General features: G+C 41.2%; 1 protein-coding gene across 4 annotated transcripts in view; it reads right to left on the bottom strand.

Annotated features, from left to right (window-relative positions):
- The window catches only part of LOC124048177 (probable E3 ubiquitin-protein ligase HECTD2), a 33,061-nt gene extending 11,534 nt beyond the window's left edge, over positions 1-21,527 (bottom strand). Inside the window, exons 1-15 of one of the 4 annotated variants that reach the window (XM_046368688.1) lie at positions 20,869-21,527; positions 20,083-20,215; positions 18,597-18,747; positions 18,414-18,516; positions 15,756-15,845; positions 15,596-15,660; positions 15,385-15,430; positions 13,507-13,616; positions 13,087-13,235; positions 12,045-12,168; positions 11,646-11,742; positions 11,093-11,200; positions 8,745-8,877; positions 8,224-8,312; positions 3,913-4,071 (exon numbers count right to left, since the gene is read on the bottom strand). In XM_046368688.1, the coding sequence (XP_046224644.1) occupies positions 3,913-4,071; positions 8,224-8,312; positions 8,745-8,877; positions 11,093-11,200; positions 11,646-11,742; positions 12,045-12,168; positions 13,087-13,235; positions 13,507-13,616; positions 15,385-15,430; positions 15,596-15,660; positions 15,756-15,845; positions 18,414-18,516; positions 18,597-18,747; positions 20,083-20,215; positions 20,869-20,964 (1,653 nt within the window). In that variant the 5' untranslated portion in view covers positions 20,965-21,527. Of the gene's footprint in view, positions 1-3,912; positions 4,072-8,223; positions 8,313-8,744; positions 8,878-11,092; positions 11,201-11,645; positions 11,743-12,044; positions 12,169-13,086; positions 13,236-13,506; positions 13,617-15,384; positions 15,434-15,595; positions 15,661-15,755; positions 15,846-18,413; positions 18,517-18,596; positions 18,748-20,082; positions 20,216-20,868 lie in introns of all 4 variants that reach the window. The other 3 variants (XM_046368687.1, XM_046368689.1, XM_046368690.1) reach the window with 3 other exon arrangements.
- Positions 21,528-23,297: the final 1,770 nt, after the last annotated feature.

Here is a 23,297-nt window from a genome sequence, read left to right as displayed (position 1 = left end):
TATTAATACCCACGATTTTGGAATGAGATGTTCGACGAGCACGTGTCCACATACTTTTGGTCATGTAGTTTACATGTCAGTACATGCACACAAAAAGTAGGCGTTGTGCCATGCATGAGGTGTTACTTTATTTGTTTTTTTTAAACCAAGTTTGCTGTTCACTTGTGTTCCATGGCTCTGTATAATACTGTACATTTCCTTGAATTTGTTCTGGACCTGGGGACTGTGAAAAGACCCCTGGTGGTATGTCTGGTGGGGTAAGTGTGTGTGTCAGTGCTGTGTTTAAGTTGATTATGCAAACAATTTGGAACATGAATGTGTCTTATAAAAAAAGGCTGATGCAGTCAGTCTTTCCTCAACTCTTAGCCAAGAGAGACTGGCATGCATAGTATTAATATTAGCCCCCTGATTACAGTGAAGAGCAAGCTGCAGCTTAACTACTGTAGCTCCTTCTTTGCAGCACTTGATTATATATATATTTTTTTAACTAGGCAAGTCAGATAAGAACAAATTCTTATTTACAATGACAGCCTAGGAACAGTGGGTAAACTGGTCTAGGAACAGTGGGTAAACTGGTCTAGGAACAGTGGGTAAACTGGTCTAGGAACAGTGGCTAAACTGGTCTAGGAACAGTGGGTAAACTGCCTTGTTCAGCGGCAGAACAACATATTTTTACGTTGTGGGCTCAGGGATTCAATCCAGCAACACTTTTGGTTACTGGCCCAATGCTCTAACCACCCCATATGACTGGACAATATCAAGATAAGATAAAACTAGAGCCTGCAGGACTTGCTTTGTGGTGTGTGGTGTCTCTTTATCACGGACCGACCTCTCCCCATCTTTACACAACCATTGATCGATATATTTTGACCATGACAGTTTACAATCTAAGGTAACACCAAGTAATTTAGTCTCCTCAACGTGGTCAACAGCCACACCACTCATTACCAGATTCAGCTGAGGTTTAGAACTTAAGGAATGATTTGTACCAAATACAACGACATCACTGTGATTCCGATCCATACCTTAGAACATAGTCACACAAAATACATTTTACAATTCAAACGCAATCATTCGAAGAACAATGACATGTGTTTGACGTCAGTGCTGGTCAGTCTTTTTAAAGAACTTTGCGGCAGCTTTTTCACTGTCCTCCAATTTAGGAAAAAGTATTCAACAGAGGCCGTTATGTAAGCTAAGACAAGGCCAACTGCCCAGTAAAAACAAACATCTGGCAAGGCTGTGCAGCGCAATGTTTATTAATTTAACTAGGCAAGTCAGTTAAGAACAAATTCTTATTTCTAATGACGGCCTACCCCGGCCAAGCCCTTACGACGCTGGGCCAGTTGTGCGCCGCCCAATCTCAGCTGGTTGTGATACAGCCTGGAATCGAACCAGGGTCTATAGTGACACTGCTAAAACTGAGATGCAGTCATTTAGACCGCTGCTTCACTCGGGAGCCCAATGAGATACGATGCATACTGAATAGAAAGCTACACAATGACACCTAAAGAAGTTTAATACCAGTCTTAGTGACAGTAATGTATTGTGTGCATACAAGTAAACAGTATATGATTAACAAAGATTTAGTTTGTTTTGAGTTTGTAGAGATTGCAAGTGGCGATGTGCATATGTTAGGTTTGATCGCCCTCTGCTGGTGAATATTGGAAAATGTCAGTACTTCAATCACTTTCAATAGCAACTCAAAAATCTACATATTATGTGAAACTACATGATTATATAAGGAAATATTATGTCAACAAAGCATAACATTGATGGAAATTGCAGAACATGCCACATGAAGTGTATCTCACCTCCCTAACTACAGCTGGCATCATTCAACCCCCTGATCAATAAAAAACGCTGCCATCACCAGGAGAGCTTCATTAGCAGTGTTAGACTGCTAGGTGTGACATCTGTGGGTAGGAATCTATCACTGGTGCGTCTGAGGTGATGGTGGGAGTCCAGCCTGGCATCTCTGAGACCTAGCCAAATCACTCTCATCTCACTTTGGCAGCAGCCACACTGTTATGAGACTGGTGGCAGGGTGAGACTGGGAACGTATTGAGTGTGAACATGGTCGACTATCTCACACTCCTGTGGCGCACGGCACAAACACTTTGACACCATGCGTCAACAAATAGCACAATATATGACTCCCGAAACTACAAGCACATTACTGTCATTATGATGCCTTTATTCCTTCACATATTGTTCAGCTATAAGTAGGAACAGGGGCAAATTGGAGTTAATTTTAGCACACTCTATATAACTTCTTAGTCTAGCAACCGTACATACAGTTGAAGTCGGAAGTTTACATACACCAAAATACATTTAAACTCAGCTTTTCACAATTCCTGACATTTAATCCTAGTAAGAATTCCCTATCTTAGGTCAGTTAAGATCACTAATTTATTATAAGAATGTGAAATGTCAGAATAATAGTAGAGAGAATTATTAAGAATTATTATTATTAAGAATTGTATTTCTTTCATCACATTCCCAGTGGGTCAGAAGTTTACATACACTCAATTAGTACTTGGTAGCATTGCCTTTAAATTGTTTAACTTGGGTCAAATATTTCAGGTAGCCTTCAACAAGCTTCCCACAATAAGTTGGGTGAATTTTGGTCCATTCCTCCTGACTGAGCTGGTGTAACTGAGTCAGGTTTGTAGGCCTCCTTGCTCACACACGCTTTTTCAGTTCTGCCCACAAATTATCTATAGGATTGAGGTCAGGGCTTTGTGATGGCCACTCTCATTGTGTTTACTTACCTACACAAATAGCTAGCTAAAACAAAGTGTTAATAAGATAAAAAATTAATTTAAAAGATTTACCAGCAAAACAAATAAAAAGACCTTGACTTTGTTGTCCTTAAGCCATTCTACCACAACTTTGGAAGTATGCTTGGGGTCATTGTCCATTTGGAAGACCCATTTGCGACCAAGCTTTAACTTCCTGACTGATGTCTTGAGATGTTGCTTCAATATATCCACATAATTTTCCTTCCTCACAATGCCAACTATTTTGTGAAGTACATCAGTCCCTCCTGCAGCAAATCACTCCCACAACATGGCACTGCCACCCCCGTATTTCACGGTTGGGATGGTGTTCTTCGGCTTGCAAGCCTCCCCCTTTTTCCTCCAAACATAACGATGGTCATTATGGCCAAACAGTTCTATTTTTCATTCATCAGATCAGAGGACATTTCTCCAAAAAGTACGATCTTTTCCCCATGTGCAGTTGCAAACGGTTTTGGAGCAGTGGCTTCTTCCTTGCTGAGCGGCCTTTCAGGTTTTGTCGACATAGGACACGTTTTACTGTGGATATAGATACTTTTGTACCTGTTTCCTCCAGCATCTTCACAATGTCATTTTCTGTTGTTCTGGGATTGATTTGCACTCTTCGCACCAAAGTACCTTCATCTCTAGGAGACGGAACGCATCTTCTTCCTGAGCGAAATTCAACTTAGTTTATGTAAACTTCTGAACCACTGGAATTGTGATACTGTGAATTATTAGTGAAATAATATGTCTATAAACAATTGTTGGAAAAAATACTTGTGTCATGCATGAAGTAGATGTTCTAACCGACTTGCCAAAACTATAGTTAGTTTAGAAGAAATTTGTGTATGTAGACTTCAACTGTACATCCATATTCATATACTGTACAAATCAACACTTTACCCATCAGAGAAAATCTTAATCATTCTAAAATGTCCTCTCATAAGCATCACGTACATTCATTTGATTGTAGAAATAATTATCCTTAAACAGAGGAGTACTTTGCAAGTATAGAAATGTTTCTTTGACCACTGCAATCAATATTCTTGTACCTGTGATCGTTAGGAGGAGAGTGCAGTGTAATGGGAAAGAATGCTAGTGAGAGTCACAGCTTGTGTTGTGTACATACAGGCATGACCTGCTGCAGGTCGTCCAGGGTGAGGGTCGCCATGCCAACGGGGAGATCGAGGTCACACGGCACCACGGGCGGGGTCAGCAGCTTCTTGTAGACACAGGGTGGGAAGCTGATGTCCAGAGTGATGCTGTTGTAGACGGCCAGTCCCATGAGCTGACACATATCAAGTTGAGGGTGTATCAAAGTCTATGGTAAGGCGGTAATCACAGATCCTTTGCAAAAGAAAGCAATTACCTTCCAACACCAAATGACTCAGGGTTATCATTAAGAGAACTCATATACACCACTAGAAGAACAGATTCAAATGTGGTTAGTTATATTCCTTGAATGTAGCATAGCAGTATTGTGCTCCTGAGTTCTTCATACTTCGTAACAATGACAGCATTTTATACTAGCTTCACAGACCCTGCAGTGTGTGGTAATGATCACAATTATCACTCGATTAACACATTATTTTGCCATGTATATTGGCTAGTAGCAGATCTGAAGAGCGAATTTAAACAGCAGGTGTATTATGCATTTACAATGAAATTGGACAGAGCCTGAACTCCTAAAGTGGTTCCTGCTGCTTCTGGCAGATCTCACTTCATGTGTCGCCCATATGGAACTTCTGTGGGAGAGGCTAAGCTGCAGAGCTCCCTAGCTTGCTAAATAGATGAATAGAGTTTGGGGAAATGCTTCAACTTATATTGGCGCAGACTTGGGGAAAATTCCATGGGAACTGAGAGGCGGAGAATGAAAATCAGACCGCTCCAGCCAGACTTGCAGCCCACAAAATAAGACAAAACAGAACCTTTCCGTTTTTATCACTATCTCTCTCTCTCTCTCTCTCACTTTATTCTCTGTTGTGACACGGCATTTTTCATCACTCCGCCCTCCCTGTGGTGTTGGTTGCACAGTTTCAGACAGAGACACATAGCCACTTTAGTGTCGGTCAGTGTGCAGTAATTCCAACCCGAGTGGCAGACAGACTGGTGAGGTGGAAGGGGTGTAGGGGTATGTGGGTGGACTAGCTCAGGCTGGCTGAACATGCCTCAGGCAAGGAGGGGACAGCAGACAATGGAGAGAGGTAAGGCCAGGACACGGCCCTGGCTCTTGGCTACTGGCTGCCTCTGTGTCTGCCTCATCACTTGTGATTGTGCAACTTGGCGAGATTCGAGTCAGCCGTACCCAAGGGGAAAGCCACGTGCGCACAAGCTGCGACTCCCAACGCACACTGACTGTCGTCTCTGTAGAACACCCAGAAAGTGCTGAGTACATGGTAGTGTCATTCTACCAATAGAGGGCCCTTTGGGTAGTGTTATTCTGTAAACCTTTTTAAATATATACAGTAGCAGTCAATGTTTGGACACACCTATTCACAGTTTTTTTTTTGTTTTAAACTATTTTCTACATTGTATAATATTAGCGAAGACATCAAAACTATGAAATAATACATAGGGAATCATGTAGTAATAAAAAAAGTGTTAAACAAATCCAAATATATTCAAAGTAGCCACTCTCTGCCTTGATGACAGCTTTGCACACTCTTGGCATTCTCTCAACCAGCTTCATGAGGTAGTCACCTGGAATGCATTTCAATTAACAGGTGTGCCTTCTTAAAAGTTAATTTGTGGAATGTCTTTCCTTCTTAATGAGTTTGATCCAATCAGTTGTTTTGTGACAATGTATGTGTGGTATACAGAAGATAGCCCTATTTGGTAAAAGACCAGGTCCATATTATGGCGATAACAGCTCAAATAAGCAAAGAGAAACAAGAGTCCATCATTACTTTAAGACATGAACGTCAGTCAATACGGAAAATGTTAAGAACTTTGAAAGTTTCTTCAAGTGCAGTCGCGAAAACCATCAAGTGCTATGATGAAACTGGTTCTCACAAGGAACACCACAGGAAAGGAAGACCCAGAGTTACCTCTGCTGCAGAGGATAAGTTCATTAGAGTTAGCCTCAGAAATTGCAGCCCAAATCAATGTTTCACAGAGTTCAAGTAACAGACACATCTCAATATCAACTGTTCAGAGGAGACCGCATGAATCAGGTCTTCATGGTCAAATTGCTGCAAAGAAACCACTACTAAAGAACACCAATAAGAAGAAGAGACTTTCTTGGTCTAAGAAACATGACCAATGGACATTAGACTGGTGGAAATCCGTCCTTTGGTCTAATGAGTCTAAATTTGCCATTTTTGGTTCTAACTGCTGTGTCGGTAGGTGAACGGATTGGGTGAACGGATGATCTCCGCATGTGTGGTTCCCACCGTGAAGCATGGAGGAGGTGTGATGGTGTGGGGGTCCTTTGCTGGTGACACTGTCTATGATTTATTTAGAATTCAAGGCACACTTAACCAGCATGGCTACCACAGCACTCTGCAGCGATATGCCATCCCATCTAGTTTGCGCTTGGTGGGACTATAATTTGTTTTTCAACAGGACAATGACCCAACACATCTCCAGGCTGTGTAAGGGATTTTTGACCAAGAAGGAGAGTGATGGAGTGCTGCATCAGATGACCTTGCCCTCCACAATTACCCATCCACAACCTAATTATTTTTTTTAACCTTTATTTAACTAGGCAAGTCAATTAAGAACAAATTCTTATTTACAATGACAGCCTAGGAACAGTGGATTAACTGCCTTGTTCAGAGGCAGAACAACAGATTTTTACCTTGTCAGCTCGGGGATTCAATCTAGCAACCTTCTGGTTACTAGTCTAACACTCTAACCACTAGGCTACCTACTGCCCCAATTGAGATGGTTTGGGATGAGTTGGACCGCAGAGTGAAAAAAAAGCAGCTAACAAGTGCTCAGCATAGTGGGAACTCCTTCAAGACTGTTGAAAAAGCATTCCTCATGAAGCTGGTTGAGAGAATGCCAAGAGTGTGCAAAGCTGTCATCAAGGCAAAAGGTGGCTACTTTGAAGAATTTGTTTAACACTTTTTTGTTAACTACATGATTCCATGTGTTATTTCAAAGTTTTTTTTCTACAATATTAGAAAATAGTCTAAATAAAGAAAAACCCTTGAATGAATAGGTGTGTCCAAACTTTTGACTGGTACTGTATTTCATCTAATTTTAAAAGTAGACTCAGCGATATAACGTAGATGCAGAAAGTAAACAGCATAGTTGGTCAATTTCCGCAACAACTAAGAGTGTGGAAACGTGGCTACCACACTGTGAACAGCATGAAGTGAACAGATACTGTGTGTGAGAGCGAAGTCATGCATCTCACTCATCTCAATATTTGCTGTGGTTCCCATGGCACCTTTAGCATTCTGTCATAAAGAGAACATGGTCAACGTCACAACAAACGTATTTTCCCATCTACATAGTTTCAACTAATAAAAATGACTATAAAAAGTGACAATTAAAGTAACAGGGTTGACAAGGTCATCTTAAATCAACCAGGGGGAATGGAAGCTTGTTGTGTACAACAGCGAGGGGCAATTGAATGCAAACCCCCCCAGTGTACTTGTTAAAACATCTATGGGTAACAGGGTTTTCCACCACAAAACACCAGAAATTGGCCAAAAAGAGTAAACAGCTCACCTGCTATTAAACTATGATTTAACTATTAGATGTTCAATGTTTCTTTTGAAAAAATAATTTCAAAACAAATAGTTGTCCCATACTGAAAAGAGTTCATTTCACAACAAGGGCTTTACAATTATGGTGAAAACCTGGGAAAATGTGGGTCTTAAGTGGGCTCTAATCTTCAAAGAAATCTGACAAACATGGAGATTTTATGAGAAAACAACTAACTGATTTGAATGAAAACAAACTACTATTGAAATGTTAACATGATTTAGTTTAGTTAGAGTGTAGGTGTATATGATCTAGCTGTTACATTTCGTTTTTGATCTAAATAAACACTATGTCACAAGGATATAAAAGACACACACTCAATTCATGGAACGACCCGGTAACTTAACACATTCATATTCTGCATGATTTAGTTACTCTATTAGATTACATCAGATGGCAATGTTCCAAATAGAAAAGCCCTGCAGAGTCTCCTCAGTTTAGAAGATGACAAACTGAAGAATTACCACAAAATTATAGTTCTAAAACTAAAGCTATCATCTGCAAAGCAGCAATTAACCTGGCATAGGGAGAGTGGAGAACCTCTGAGTATCTATGGTAAATGTGCAAAGATTCCCATGAGTTCTCCTCACTACGTGACCTGACTAAAACTCCAGGCGCCAGTTAAGAGTACAACATGAGGACTCCAGCTGTACGTTGAGAATCTGTTTACAGTTCGCGAAGGGCCACACGGTACCGTAAATCACGGTATGGTACAAAAGGATACGACTCCGACCAATCGGAACTCGGAGAAGTTGTCACACTTCCAGCTGCTGAACCAGTGACAGTGGGAATCATTGAAGAACATAAACATGCCTGCAGAGAGGAGACACAAATACACTCTGCTTAAACACAACTCCACCTAGACATGACATAGACATAGAACACAGGCCTCCGGTCAAAGAGAGATAACAAATGTTCTGAATAGAGTGCGTGGGAATTTCGTTTTTTGGACTGCTAGGTCCCAGACCAAATGGGAGATACTGTAAATAGAATGGTCATCTATTGCAGTGCTACATATCTGTCCCAGAACATGAAGATCATACATTTGAGATGTTTTCTTAATTAACAGGTCAGCATTCTTAGTCTGGGCACTGGTTGAGACTAAAGGATGAAGAATAAAAAGCAGGGCTAAAGGAGAAATACATCTCCTGAACGTATACTGTTATCTATAGAGAAAATAGCATATTTGCAAACAAATCTATATGGCAACACATACACCTGATCTGTTTGTCCCATATGTCTCACCGTAGTCTGTGTGAAAGATCTGTCGGATGAGAAGGAGAAACCACTCCTTGGTCAGACCACCCATGTCTAAACCAGCCTCCCCCACAAACGACACTTTCAGCTTCTTCTTCAAGTCTGCTCGATTTCTAGTCAGCTAAATGCAGGAGAGCAAGTTAGGCTGTGGCTTAATTTTTTCTTGAACTTATCAGAACAAGGAATGCCGCATGTCTGAACTTATACAGTTGAAGTTTAAACTTGTTTTTCAACCACTCCACAAATGTCTTGTTAACAAACTATAGTTTTGGCAAGTCAGTTAGGACATCTACTTTGTGCATGACACAAGTACATTTTCCAACAATTGTTTACAGACAGATTATATCACCTATAATTCACTATATCACAATTCCAGTGGGTCAGAAGTTTACATACACTAAGTTGACTGTGCCTTTAAACAGCTTGGTAAATTGCAGAAAATTACGTTATGGCTTTAGAAGCTTCTGATAGGCTAATTGACATCATTTGAGTCAATTGGAGGTGTACATGTGGATGTATTTCAAGGCCTACCTTCAAACTCAGTGCCTCTTTGCTTGACATCATGGGAAAATCAAAAGAAATCAGCTTATACATCAGACAAAAATTGTAGACCACAAGTCTGGTTCATCCTTGGGAGCAATTTCCAAACGCCTGAAGGTACCACGTTAATCTGTACAAACAATAGTACGCAAGTACAGTGGGGCAAAAAAGTATTTAGTCAGGCACCAATTGTGCAAGTTCTCCCACTTAAAAAGATGAGAGAGGCCTGTAATTTTCATCATAGGTACACTTCAACTATGACAGACAAAATGAGAAAAAAATATCCAGAAAATCACATTGTAGGATTTTTTATGAATTTATTTGCAAATTATGGTGGAAAATAAGTATTTGGTCACCTACAAACAAGCAAGATTTCGGTCTCTCAGAGACCAAAGAGCTGTCAAAGGACACCAGACACCATGGCGGTTTTTTAAGTGGGAGAACTTGCACAATTGGTGAATGACTAAATACTTTTTTGCCCCACTGTATAAACACCATGGGACCACGCAGCCGTCATACTGCTCAAGAAGGAGAGGCGTTCTGTCTCCTGGAGATGAACGTACTTTGGTGCAAAAAGTGCACATCAATCCCAGAACAACAGAAAAGGACCTTGTGAAGATGCTGGAGGAAACAGGTACAAAAGTATCTATATCCACAGTAAAACAAGTCATATATCGCCATAACCTGAAAGGCTGCACAGCATGGAAGAAGCCACTGCTCCAAAACCGCCATAAAAAAAGTCATAAAAAAGTCAGACTACGGTTTGCAACTGCATATTGTGACAAAGATCATACTTTTTGGAGAAATGTCCTCTGATCTGATGAAACAAAAATAGAACTGTTTGGCCATAATGGGCATCGTTATGTTTGGATAAAAAAAGGGGGAGGCTTGCAAGCCGAAGAACACCAACCCAACCGTGAAGCATGGGGGTGGAAGCGCCATGTTGTGGGGGTGATTTGCTGCAGGAGGGACTGATGCACTTTACAAAATAGATGGCATCGTGAGGAAGGAAAATTATGTGGATATATTGAAGCAACATCTCAAGACATCAGTCAGGAAGTTAAAGCTTGGTCGCAAATGGGTCTTCCAAATGGACAGTGACTCCAAGCATACTTCCAAAGTTGTGGCGAAATTGCTTAAGGACAACCATGTCAAGGTATTGGAGTGGCCATCACAAAGCCCTGACCTTAACCCTATAGAAAATTTGTGGGCAGAACTGAAAAAGTGTGTGTGAGCAAGGAGGCCTACAAACCTGACTCAGTTACACCAGCTCTGTCAGGAGGAATTGGCCAAAATTCACCCAACTTATTGTGGGAAGCTTGTTGAAGGCTACCCGAAACATTTGACCCAAGTTAAAAAAATTAAAGGCAATGCTACCAAATACTAATTGAGTGTATGTAAACTTCTGACCCACTGGGAATGTGATTAAAGAAATAAAACTGAAATAAATAATTATTTCTCCTATTATTCTGACATTTCACATTCTTAAAAATAAGTTGTGATCTAACTGACCTAAGACAGGGAATTTTTACTAGGATTAAATGTCAGGAATTGTGAAAAACTGAGTTTAAATGTATTTGGCTAAGGTATTTGTAAATTTCCGACTTCAACTGTACATACCTTGGATGTTTCAGTTTTGAAATGCACTGAATGGAAAGCAGTGAAATATTTGAATTTACATTAAATGAATTGGCTAATACATTATTGCATAACAGAAATAGTAATCAAGCCTCTCTTCCAGGGCTGTCTTCTTAAAAATTGTTTATGTATGTCTGTTAGATGGGAAATGGTATTACCTCATCCATTGAGTCACTGACCAGCTGCAGCCGTCGGACTTTGATGTTGAGAAAGAGCAAGCTCATGTCCACTCGCTGTCTGCGAGACACTTTGTCCACCAGGCTTTGCTGAAATAAATAACAAGAGCCACTCCTTATGTTGTTACCACAGTACATGATGTTTAAATTGGACCTCTGCTGTCTGAGAGGGAGAGCATATGTTTTCAGTCTGATTCAGTGAGATATACACTGTAAATATTGTAAACTTTTTAAACTACAAGATGGACCGGGAAAAACTTGAGGACCTATACTGTACACACTCCAACATACATAAATTATTTTTTTCTAAAGATTAAACATATATATATATACAAAATAATATATACAAAATAATATATATACATTCTCTGTACATTAACACTAGAAAGTCAATATGCCAATATGAAGAATGGTAATAGTTAGTCTGAGAATGTGATGCATTGTCTGTGCTTTGACAATACAATACAAGTGCAATACAATGACACTGTCATAGATGGATGACAAGGACCCATGTGGGCAGTGACCTCTGTCTCACCCTGGCCATGCTGATCATCTGCTGTTCAGAGTCCTTCTGGATAACGGCCTTCTTCACCACCGTGGACAGAATGAAGGCGAACTGGCAGAATGTAAACCTGGGGACGGGGAGGAACAGGGAGGAGTATTTGGTTATCATACGGAAATAATGTTTTGGTTTCATCAGGGATGGTGTGATTTTGGTGTATGATACTCATTGAAGATAGCTGCTGGATATATTTGATGTTGCAATCTGATATCATAAACAAATCATCTGTTGTGCTAATGCTGAAAGCTGACACAAGAGGGAGCTCCATTTATTTACAGGGAAATACAGGAACCAAAACAGCAAGGGCTGTGAGGAGAATTGAAGAGCACTGGTCAACATAAGCTTTAATCTGACAATATTGTCCTGTCACACCTGGTAGAGTTTCCCTGAGTCTGCCATATTCGATAGTCTTCCATGAAGTCAGTGTGGTCCAGTGTGGGGTTGTAGAAGTCAACAAAGGGCAGGATAGGCGTGCTAGAAATGATATTGGCTGCATCTACAATGGAGAAAAAAGAGAAACAGTATCGAGTTCTCTTGGAGACTGATATATTCTCATGAACTTTGACACCTCTTCTGACCCTCAAACAACGTCTACCCCAGACAAATATGGTTAGGAAAACCAGACAAATATGGGTAGATAACCAGACAAATATGGGTAGATAACCAGACAAATATGGGTAGATAACCAGACAAATATGGGTAGATAACCAGACAAATATGGGTAGATAACCAGACAAATATGGGTAGATAACCAGACAAATATGGTTAGGAAAACCAGACAAATATGGGTAGATAACCAGACAAATATGGGGAGATAACCAGACAAATATGGGTAGATACCCAGACAAATATGGGGAGATAACCAGACAAATATGGGTAGATAACCAGACAAATATGGGGAGATAACCAGACAAATATGGTTAGGAAAACCAGACAAATATGGGTAGATAACCAGACAAATATGGGTAGATACCCAGACAAATATGGGGAGATAACCAGACAAATATGGGTAGATAACCAGACAAATATGGGTAGAGAACCAGACAAATATGGGTAGATAACCAGACAAATATGGGTAGATAACCAGACAAATATGGGTAGATAACCAGACAAATATGGTTAGGAAAACCAGACAAATATGGGTAGATAACCAGACAAATATGGGTAGGAAAACCAGACAAATATGGGTAGATAACCAGACAAATATGGGGAGATAACCAGACAAATATGGGCAGGAGAACCAAACAAATATGTACAAGAGATGTCAATCTCTGTAGAAAGTGAAGTTTAATCCATTGCAAGGGATAGACCGACCCCCCTTTTCCCTAAATCTCCACACCACTTCACTAACATCCCCCTGCCCTGACCATTGCCCCATCTCTGTGGGGGTGGAGATAGAAGACGTCCTACTCACTGAGGAGGGAGAGGACCTTGGTGGCGGAGGGGATCCACCAGGAGCACTTGGCCATGGGGGGCAGCTCCTCAGGCTTGACTGGGAATAGACGGGTGGAGATGAAGAGGTGCAGCCGCTCCACCAGCTGTTTGAACCGCTTCTGGGACAACCTGGGTTAGATAATCATCATCAAGGCATTCTCACCATGGCAAGGAATACATTTCAACTTTCAAAACAGATTGTCTTTGCTTGAAAGCTATGACTGCTCAATTCCTACCAACTCCTACTAAAACAATTTGGAAAACGTCATTTATTTAACTTTCCTGCATAAAGAATAACAACATGGTTTCTTTCTGAGGACTGTGTTTACTTTGTGGATAACAACTACAGCCTGGAAAAGCATGGGACTGCATAAGACGGAGGAACAATTCCAACTCTTACTTCTTAAACCAGTGCATCAGGAAATAGTGGTCTGCTTCCGCCAGCGCGGCTATTTGCCTCAGTAAGTGTGCATAGATGACATATGTGGCTGGGCTGGTGCACTGAGGGTTCTGCAACAAAGAGAAGCTTTTTCAGCAGTGGCACTGCACTTCAAAAAGGAAATAAAGCTTTACAACAGAAGAAGTCTGGCTTCTAATAAAGACTGGCATTACAGAGGAAACCAGACTATTTTACTTCAAACATGACCTCATCCGTTCCCCCGGCAGAGAGAGAGAGCGAGAGAGCGGGAAGAGAGAGAGCGAGAAAGAAGAAAGAGAGAGGAGAATAATACCACTGGTATTATAAGGGTCTGACTGACATCAACCAAGCGAATCAGACACATTTACCAAGGCTGCTTCCCACATGGCACCATACTGCTTATATAGTGCATAACTTGATCAGAGGTGCTATGGGCCCTGGTCAAAAGTATTGCACTACTCTATGGGCCTTGGTCAAAAGTATTGCACTACTCTATGGGCCTTGGTCATAAGTATTGCACTCTTCTATGGGCCCTGGTCAAATGTAGTACACTACTGTATGGGCCCTGGTCAAATGTAGTACACTACTCTATGGGCCCTGGTCAAATGTAGTGCACCATTTAGGAAATAGGGTGTTAATTGTGATACAAACCCTACAATTAATGAATTCATTAATACTTGTCTTGTCCCTTTCAATTTCACAGGATCTGTCAGAGAGCCTATCAACAGCCCAAAGACAAATCACACTAAATGTAGATGAGAGAACTGGAGAGACTCAATGACCACAAAAAGTTGCTGGCAAGAAAGGGATGGAAGACTTACTTTTTAATTTACGATCCTATAAACCCCATAAAATGTCTGAAACAATCATTAAACCATGAATGGGATAGAGACAAGAGTCTCCAACCAAAGTCTCAATTTTTAGCAGACAGAAATCATCCCAGTTCAACTCAGCCATTTCCCAGTCTGCCTACCGAGTCTCTCCCAGGCTGTTTGTGTCCATATTTGGCCGGTGCCAAGCCTACCTCTAGTCTGTTGGTCATGTGTAAAGTAAACACTCTGCTCTCCTCATATCCAGAGCCTGACTGAGACTGACTGCTTAGGCTATGACTGGAGTCAATGGGCCATGTGGTGAGGAAGCGCATCAAGAGTTTCCTGTGTTTGCCTTTAGACTGAGGGCTGAGGGGGGCATGTGGTGAGGGAGCGCATCAAGAGTTTCCTGTGTTTGCCTTTAGACTGGGGGCTGGGGGGGGCATGTGGTGAGGGAGCGCATCAAGAGTTTCCTGTGTTTGCCTTTAGACTGAGGGCTGAGGGGGGCATGTGGTGAGGGAGCGCAACAAGAGTTTCCTGTGTTTGCCTTTAGACTGGGGGCTGTGGGGGCATGTGGTGAGGGAGCGCATCAAGAGTTTCCTGTGTTTGCCTTTAGACTGAGGGCTGAGGGGGCATGTGGTGAGGGGCTGTGGGGGGCATGTGGTGAGGGAGCGCATCAGCGCATCAAGAGTTTCCTGTGTTTGCCTTTAGACTGGGGGCTGAGGGGGCATGTGGTGAGGGAGCGCATCAAGAGTTTCCTGTGTTTGCCTTTAGACTGGGGGCTGAGGGGGGCATGTGGTGAGGGAGCGCATCAAGAGTTTCCTGTGTTTGCCTTTAGACTGGGGGCTGGGGGGGTAATGCGTATATTTGAATGCAGAAACGGCCTCACTTCTAATGAGGAAATTGCTGTTATTACTGTTACATAATGAAAGGAGTTTGTTATTTATAGCGTGGAATTAAGTATTAGCGGTCAAAAGAGCACATCAGTCAAATATGTGTGTCATTTGTACCAGTAGTGTGTACATATACAGCACGTGATGCATGATGTTACCTGAACTAGAATGAAATACGCTCTCAGGTCATCCTTCGTCCGTCGACTGCTAAACAAAGCAGACAATATGAAGTTCATTTAATTTCTCATCCAGTATGTAACATTTGCATCAATATTCAAGTCACAAAGTATAGAGCTTTACTATGTAGAGAGGAATCCTTCGGTTTGAGTGGTAAATAAAAGAGCACTACACTATAAGAATGCCACACACCCCTTCCATTCTCTCAACAAGCTGTTAATGATCCCCTTCAGCACTGCTCTCTGGGCATCAGGAGGCTGTTGGATCAATGTTAGATCAGAGTTGGTGAGAGGTTTTCATTTCAACAACCTAATATAAACATGGCTACTCGTTGCTCAATCATTCTACATACCGTGAGCGATAATGCGTCATAGACAGCATTGATGAATTTTGTATTGATTCCTGAGTCTTCAATCGTGTTGAACGGAGGGCTTGCATCTTTCTGGAAAGAGAAATTAAGAGCACATTTAGATTAGGACTAACACATAGGTTAGTTTAGTCTACATTCGTGGCCAAAAGCTTTGGGAATGACACAAATATTAATTTCACAAAGTCTGCTGCCCCAGTGTCTTTAGATATTTTTGTCAGATGTTACTATGGCATACTGAAGTATAATTACAAGCATTTCATATGTGTCAAAGGCTTTTATTGACAATTACATGAAGTTGATGCAAAGAGTAAATATTTGCAGTGTTGACCCTTCTTTTTCAAGACCTCTGCAATCTGCCCTGGCATGCTGTCAATTAACTTCTGGGCCACATCCTGACTAATGGCAGCCCATTCTTGCATAATCAATGCTTGGAGTTTGTCAGAATTTGTGGGGTTTTGTTTGTCTACCTGCCTCTTGAGGATTGACCACAAGTTCTCAATTGGATTAAGATCTGGAGAATTTCCTAGCCATGGATCCAAAATATCGATGTTCTGTTCCCGAGCCACTTAGTTATCATTTTGCCTTATGGTAAGGTGCTCTGTCATGCTGGAAAAGGAATTGTTCGTCACCAAACTGTTCCTGGATGGCTGGAAGAAGTTGCTCTCAGAGGATGTGTTGGTACCATTCTTTATTCATGGCTATGTTCTTAGGCAAAAATGTGAGTGAGCCCACTCGCTTGGCTGAGAAGCAACCCCACACATGAATGGTCTCAGGATGCTTTATTGTTGGCATGACACAGGACTGATGGTAGCGCTTACCTTGTCTTCTCCGGACAAGCTTTTTTCAAGGATGCCCCAAACAATCGGAAAGGGGATTCATCAGGGGAAATGACTTTACCCCAGTCCTCAGCAGTCCAATCCCTGTACCTTTTGCAGAATATCAGTCTGTCCCTGTTGTTTTTCCTGGAGAGAAGTGGCTTCTTTGCTGCCCTTCTTGACAGCAGGCCATCCTTCAAAAGTCTTCGCCTCACTATACGTGCAGATGCACTCACACCTGCCTGCTGCCATTCCTGAGCAAGCTCTGTACTGGTGGTGCCCCAATCCCGCAGCTGAATCAACTTTAGGAGACGGTTCTGCCGCTTGCTGGACTTTCTTGGGTGCCCTGAAGCCTTCTTCACAACAATTGAACCGCTCTCCTTGAAGTTCTTGATGATCTGATAAATGGTTGATTTAGGTGCAATCTTACTGGCAGCAATATCCTTGCCTATGAAGCCCTTTTTGTGCAAAGCAATGATGACGACACGTGTTTCCTTGCAGGTAACCATGGTTGACAGAGGAAGAACAATGATTCCAAGCACCACCCTCCTTTTGAAGCTTCCAGTCTGTTATTCGAACTCAATCAGCTTGACAGAGTGATCTCCAGCCTTATCCCCGTCAACACTTACATCTGTGTTAACGAGATAATCACTGACATGATGTCAGCTGGTCCTTTTGTGGCAGGGCTGAAATACAGTGGAAATATTTTGGGGGGATTCAGTTCATTTCATGGCAAAGAGGAACTTTGCAATTAATTGCAATTCATCTGATCACTCTTCATAACATTCTGGAGTATATTTTAATTGCCATCATACAAACTGAGGCAGCAGACTGTGAAAATTAATATTTGTGTCATTCTCAAAACTTTTGGCCACGATTGTACACTTATTAGTGACTCGCTCAGTTCAAGCCTGGATCCCTTTGGGGGAAGGCTAATATTCTATATTATACACTGGGTGGTTTGAGCCATGAATGCTGATTGGCTGTCAGCTGTGGTATATCAGACCGTATACCACGGGTATGACAAAATATTTATTTTTACTGTTCTAATTACGTTGGTAACCAGTTTAAGCAATAAGACACCTCGGGGGTTCGTGGTACATTGCCAATATACCACAGCTAAAGGCTGTATCCAGGTACATGTTGCGTCATACCTAAGAACAGTTCTTAGCCGTGGTATATTGGCCATATACCACACCCCCTCTGGCCTTATTGCTTAATTATAAACTGGGTGGTTCAAACCCAGAATGCTGATTGGCTAACAGCCGTGGTATATCAAACCGTATGACAAAACATTTATTTTTACTGCTCTAATTATGTTGGTAACCAGTTTATAATAGCAATAAGGCACCTCTGGGGTTTGTGATATAAGGCCAATATACCACGGGCTGTATCCAGGCACTCTGTTTTACGTTGTAAATAAGACCTTAGTCATGGTATATTGGCCATATACAACACCCCTTGGGCCTTATTGCTTAATTATACTTTGTTATGACATAATTACCCTAGAACTTCTAGGAAGCAATGCAAACCGACCATGACACATGCTAAACATTTACTCAACTGTTGTGTATATGATCATACATTCTCTTATAGGTCCTGCTCTTATGAAAAACCCTCTCTATGGATACCAGGCACAGATACCAGGCATAATTTAGCACATTTGCATTAGCAATTTTACCATTACACTTATCTATACAAATTAATTGACATAGTAGTGCAATAAGTCCTTATAAATCATGCTGTATAAATAGCACTGGCTTGACTGACAATACAAATACGAAACCTCAGAATTGAACATGGCACAGACATGGGGATTACCCACCTTAAAGGCAGCATTCAGTTCTAAAAAGGAGCCGAATGTGGTCAAGTAGAAATCGTGGATGTGTTTCCAATCGCCTGAGACTGTTGCCCTCTCAATGTCCTCCCTAGTAAACATTAGACAAATATTAAAAGTAATTTCTGAATGATAATAATGTGTGTGTGTGTACTTACTGTGTGTACTTACTGAAACTCTTTGACAGTCTTGGTGCGGAGGGGCATGACTGGGTCAGTGGCAAAGCGAGCCCTAACCTCAGGAGGCAGATTGTCAACAGTGATGCGATGTTGATGTTGATGCTTCAGTCTGACATTAGGACAGATGGGGGGAAGCTCTCTACCTGCAGGCGGAGTAACAACACACATATATATTTAAAATAAAACACACAAACACTATCACCCAAATGTATCATCCCTGAACATACTATTATATTTTAAAGATGCAATATGAAACTTTGTGGGTGACCCGACCGAATTCACATAGAAATGTGAGTTATAGACTCCCGAGTGCCGCAGCGGTCTAAGGCACTGCAGCGCTTGAGGCATCACTACAGATCCAGGTTCGATCCCGGGCTGTGTCGCAGACCAGGAGACCCATGAGACAACGCACAATTGGCCCAGCGTCGTCCGGGTTAGGGGAGGGTTTGGCTGGCATGTCCTTGTCCCATCGCGCTCTAGCGACTCCTGTGACGGGCCGGGCGCATTCACCCTGACACGGTCTCCAGTTGTACGGCGTTTCCTCTGACACATTGGTACAGCTGGCTTCCAGATTAAGCGAGCAGTGTGTCAAGATGCATTGTGGCTCTCAACCTTTGCCTCTATGATTCTCTACTGTATACTTGCTTGTTTTGTTGCAAATTATAGTTGAACAATCTCAATGAACCGTATATAACAAGATGAAATCTGCATAAATGTTTTTTTCTTCTCATATCACAACAATGAGCAGCGTAGGGCAATGAACTCTCCATATTTTCAAGTTTAAGTGACAGCAATATATTTACATATTTTGAAAACTTCCGTCGCCAGCCCACACAACGGTCGTGTTCATTACACCCAGAACAAGTTCACCCTATAAAGGAACAGCAGTTCTGAATGGGCCTTTGTCTATCTCATCTGCATCAAGTATTGATGCTCAAGTCTCCTCTAACATCTTTGATCTCAAGAATAGGAAGCCACGACAACACATCTGCCTGGAGCATCGCTCATTAATTCAAAACAGCCTGTATGGGTCACTTTGAAATTGAAACTAGCCTTTCTTTTGGAGCGCTGTGTGAAAATGATTTCCTTTTAAGCCTCTTAGAGTGTTATTATTAAGTCTCAAAGTGTACCCTGTACCTGAAGGTAACAATATCGAAAGTGTGTTAGGTAGCCATATTGATAGCACATGATAGATAATACTTGAGTAAATGCTTCTTGCCGGCACGTTGATATTGGTTCACTATGGCTGCGTTTACACAAGCAGCCCAATTCTGATCTTTTTTCCACTATTTTATGTTTTGCCCAATCGGCTCAGATCTTTTCACAGCAGATATTTTTCAGAGCAATTAATGAAAAAAACAATTGTGTTGCCTGTGTAATTGAGCTGCCTGTGAGCTTCAGAAATCTCAGTTCACAAAAGACTGTTGCTTACTATTCAAGTTGACTCTTGAATGAGGTAATGTGAACATTAGGGTTACCATGACGGACCGTACCATGCCGTATGCCAGGAAGGATAAACTGGGAGGAGATGCTGTGGCTACCATCCTCCTTTCTGTGGTTTGAGATGAAGTTGAGAGACGGATATGGCAGCTTTGGTCCACGATCAAGTCCCTGTGATAAAAATCACAATTCATTTGACAGACATCGATGTCTGCGTTTAGACAGGCGGCCCAAATCAGATCTTTTTTCCACAAATTAGTCTTTTGACAAATCACATAACATCTTTTTCACAGCTGATCTGAATGGTCAAAGGACCAATCAGTTAATAAAATAACAGAATAGGCTGCCTGTCTAAACACTGCCATGAGTGAAATTGATATCAGGTCCTGAAATTTTCATAACAGTATCGATTAGAACTATAACAGTATATAATACTACTCATTCACAGCAAGTACTGTAGCACATTGGCCACCAAAATAAAAGTTTGATACATAAACAAAATGTACAGTATAATGTTTGGGCTTTGTTACAGTGATAATGTGGTATATTACTCACAAAGCTGCTATGCTGTTTTATAACATAAATGGGTTAGGAAGAGCTGGCCAAAAGGTCCCACCCTTAGTTTTAACATCAACACATTTCCAAAAGGATAAACCCCGAGGTCATTGAAATGGTTAAGTCATCATTATGCAATGAAATAAATTGACATTTTATGTCTTCATTGTTACATTGATCCCACATGAAAACGGTTACTTTATTTCTTAATTGGACATGAAAACACATTTAAAGAATATGAAAACTATTTAAAAACATTTCATACTAACAGAGCTGGAATGACTGGAAATTGGAGGGAGTCTATCTCTCTCCCTTTCCGCCTGATGCAGTGGTGTGTGGTTTTCTCTCGTAATGTTGAGTAGCATTTCTTCATCAGTTGAAAAGTATCGTTTAGGTCGCAGTCACATTGCTCTTTTCTTAACTAAAACAAGTTAAAAGAACTCAAAAGACCCTCATACGCGGTATCCGCGGTACCCGCAGTAACAAAACATCAAATAATTTTAAACTAACTCAAAAAGAACATTCAGGACCTGAAACGCTCTCTCGTCTTCATTGTAAGCAGGTGAGCTCGCGCGCAGAGACCCGAGTCTGATGCTGTGGTCAAAGTGAACAGGCACGAGCGTCCGCATTCGATAGGTATTGTCGCCGAAGTCTAGTTTAGGTGCTACACTTAGGTAAGCATAAGTTAATTATTTTCCACCTAACTGGATGTGTCGTCTATATTTGCAGTGCAGCTGTACACATGCGCCATGTTGTCTAAGAGGAGGTTCATAGTTACGAGCTTGGATACCATGGATGTCCTTACGTAAGTGTGCGGTGTTGCTGTGACTGATTTACTTCGCCCAGGCAGGGTCTGTTTAGACTTCGAGGAAACGGCTCGAGAAATTAATTTATCACCAGGTACTGCTAGACTTCATTTGAGATATTTTTCTATAGGCCTATTCAATGAATCCAAGTGATAAGGTATCCTACTACCCTGCCCTACTTATAGACAACACGATTTTATAACTGTGTTATTACACACGATGACTTGACCTTGCATCACCTTGCATCACCTTGCTTTTGCCTTTTCTAATAAATACAGTACTGCAAAGTTGATTGTGAAGATAGAGACACTTTCAGCAGCAGTAGGCTACTGGTAAGTTCCACTGGTGAGATCAGAGGAGCCTTCTCCACCCTTTTACCACAACCTTATCATTAAGGCCATCACAAATTCAGATGAGCGCCAGTCACATCATGAACATGTACCAAGCCTTAAATAATCTGGCAGATGAGTAGTGAGGAGGATAATGACAGCCTCTTCATCACTGTAGCGTGGGATTATTGCTGCTGTGATGCAAGCAAATTGCTGTTATGTTATGGAACTTCTCGCTGACAGAGAGGGATCCTCACAACTTCATCACTTGGCACCGAGTCAGAGTCGTACAGTATATGCTATAGCCATTCCCCCATCCACATGTTCAAGCCCACATGTTAGAGATGATTGAGTGTTTGTTTTTTTAGCAGTTTTATTGAGATGACTCATGAACTGGATGGAGAAAACTATGTAGAGGTCACTAGCCGGCACAGCCACAAAGTGAAGAAAAAACAGTTTTAAACCTAACCTTAACCCTAAACTTAACCACACTGCTAAATTTAATACCTAACCTTAAGGTAATACCAAAAATCACATTTTAGTTTTTATGATTTTTTTACAATATAGACAATTTTGACTTTGCAGCTGGTCCATCTCCGCAGAAACCGCTCAACTCTGCCTCCAGGGCAAGATTCATGACAATAAACGTCAACCTGCGTTTTCCTACACAGCCAGAGTGGGGCAGAGCGCGAGCATAGCCACTAGACTAGACTACTGATTAGCACCACACTGTGGTGAAGAGCATGGACGCTGGACAAAGCAAGATTACATTACTGATGCATAATTGTACTAGATTCTCCACAGGCCAATTTGATTTACTATATGAGTATTATGGGTTATTATTCTGTTTTCTCTTCAGGATGCTGAATGACAAAATAGTTGAAGACACAGCAATTTGTTTTATAATTTCTAATTAAGATAGTTGATCAGTCAAATAACATATTACACAAATGTACAGAATACAATTGCACTGTAGGGCCACATGCCACGCATGTGATGGTGTGAGTGTCTGACTCAACCAGTAGGTGGTGGAAGCGAGCTATTTAAAACGGTTTCACGCCCTACTCAAATAAAATAAAATAAAATTGTAATCATCACGTGCCACATACAACAGGTATAGGTAGACCTTACTGTGAAATGCTTACTTACAACCCCTTTACCAACAATGCAGTTCAAGAAATTGAGTTAATACAATATTTACTAAATAAACTCAAGTTAAAAATCTAATGAAAAAGTAACAAGAAAATACATAACAGTTACCAGGCTAAATACAGAGTACCCCCGTATGATGCATTTTGCACCATACTGTATGATGCTGCGTTTTTCACCATATGATGCATTTTGAAAGTGACTTATCTTGAAAACTTGATTGTTGACATGCAAAACATTTTGGGACTATATCAACAATGGACTAATGAAACAAATACCAAAATATATATATTTTTTGTGGTGTTTTCCTTCAAATCCATTGAACCTGTTCCATAATGAAGACAAGATCAGCAAAACCTTCACATCTATGTTGAACAAAAATACAAACGCAACATGTAAAGTGTTGGTCCCATG

The sequence above is a fragment of the Oncorhynchus gorbuscha genome, linkage group LG11 (assembly GCF_021184085.1).
Source record: "Oncorhynchus gorbuscha isolate QuinsamMale2020 ecotype Even-year linkage group LG11, OgorEven_v1.0, whole genome shotgun sequence".
Lineage (NCBI taxonomy): Eukaryota > Metazoa > Chordata > Actinopteri > Salmoniformes > Salmonidae > Oncorhynchus > Oncorhynchus gorbuscha.
This window is presented reverse-complemented; position numbering and strand designations above follow the sequence as displayed.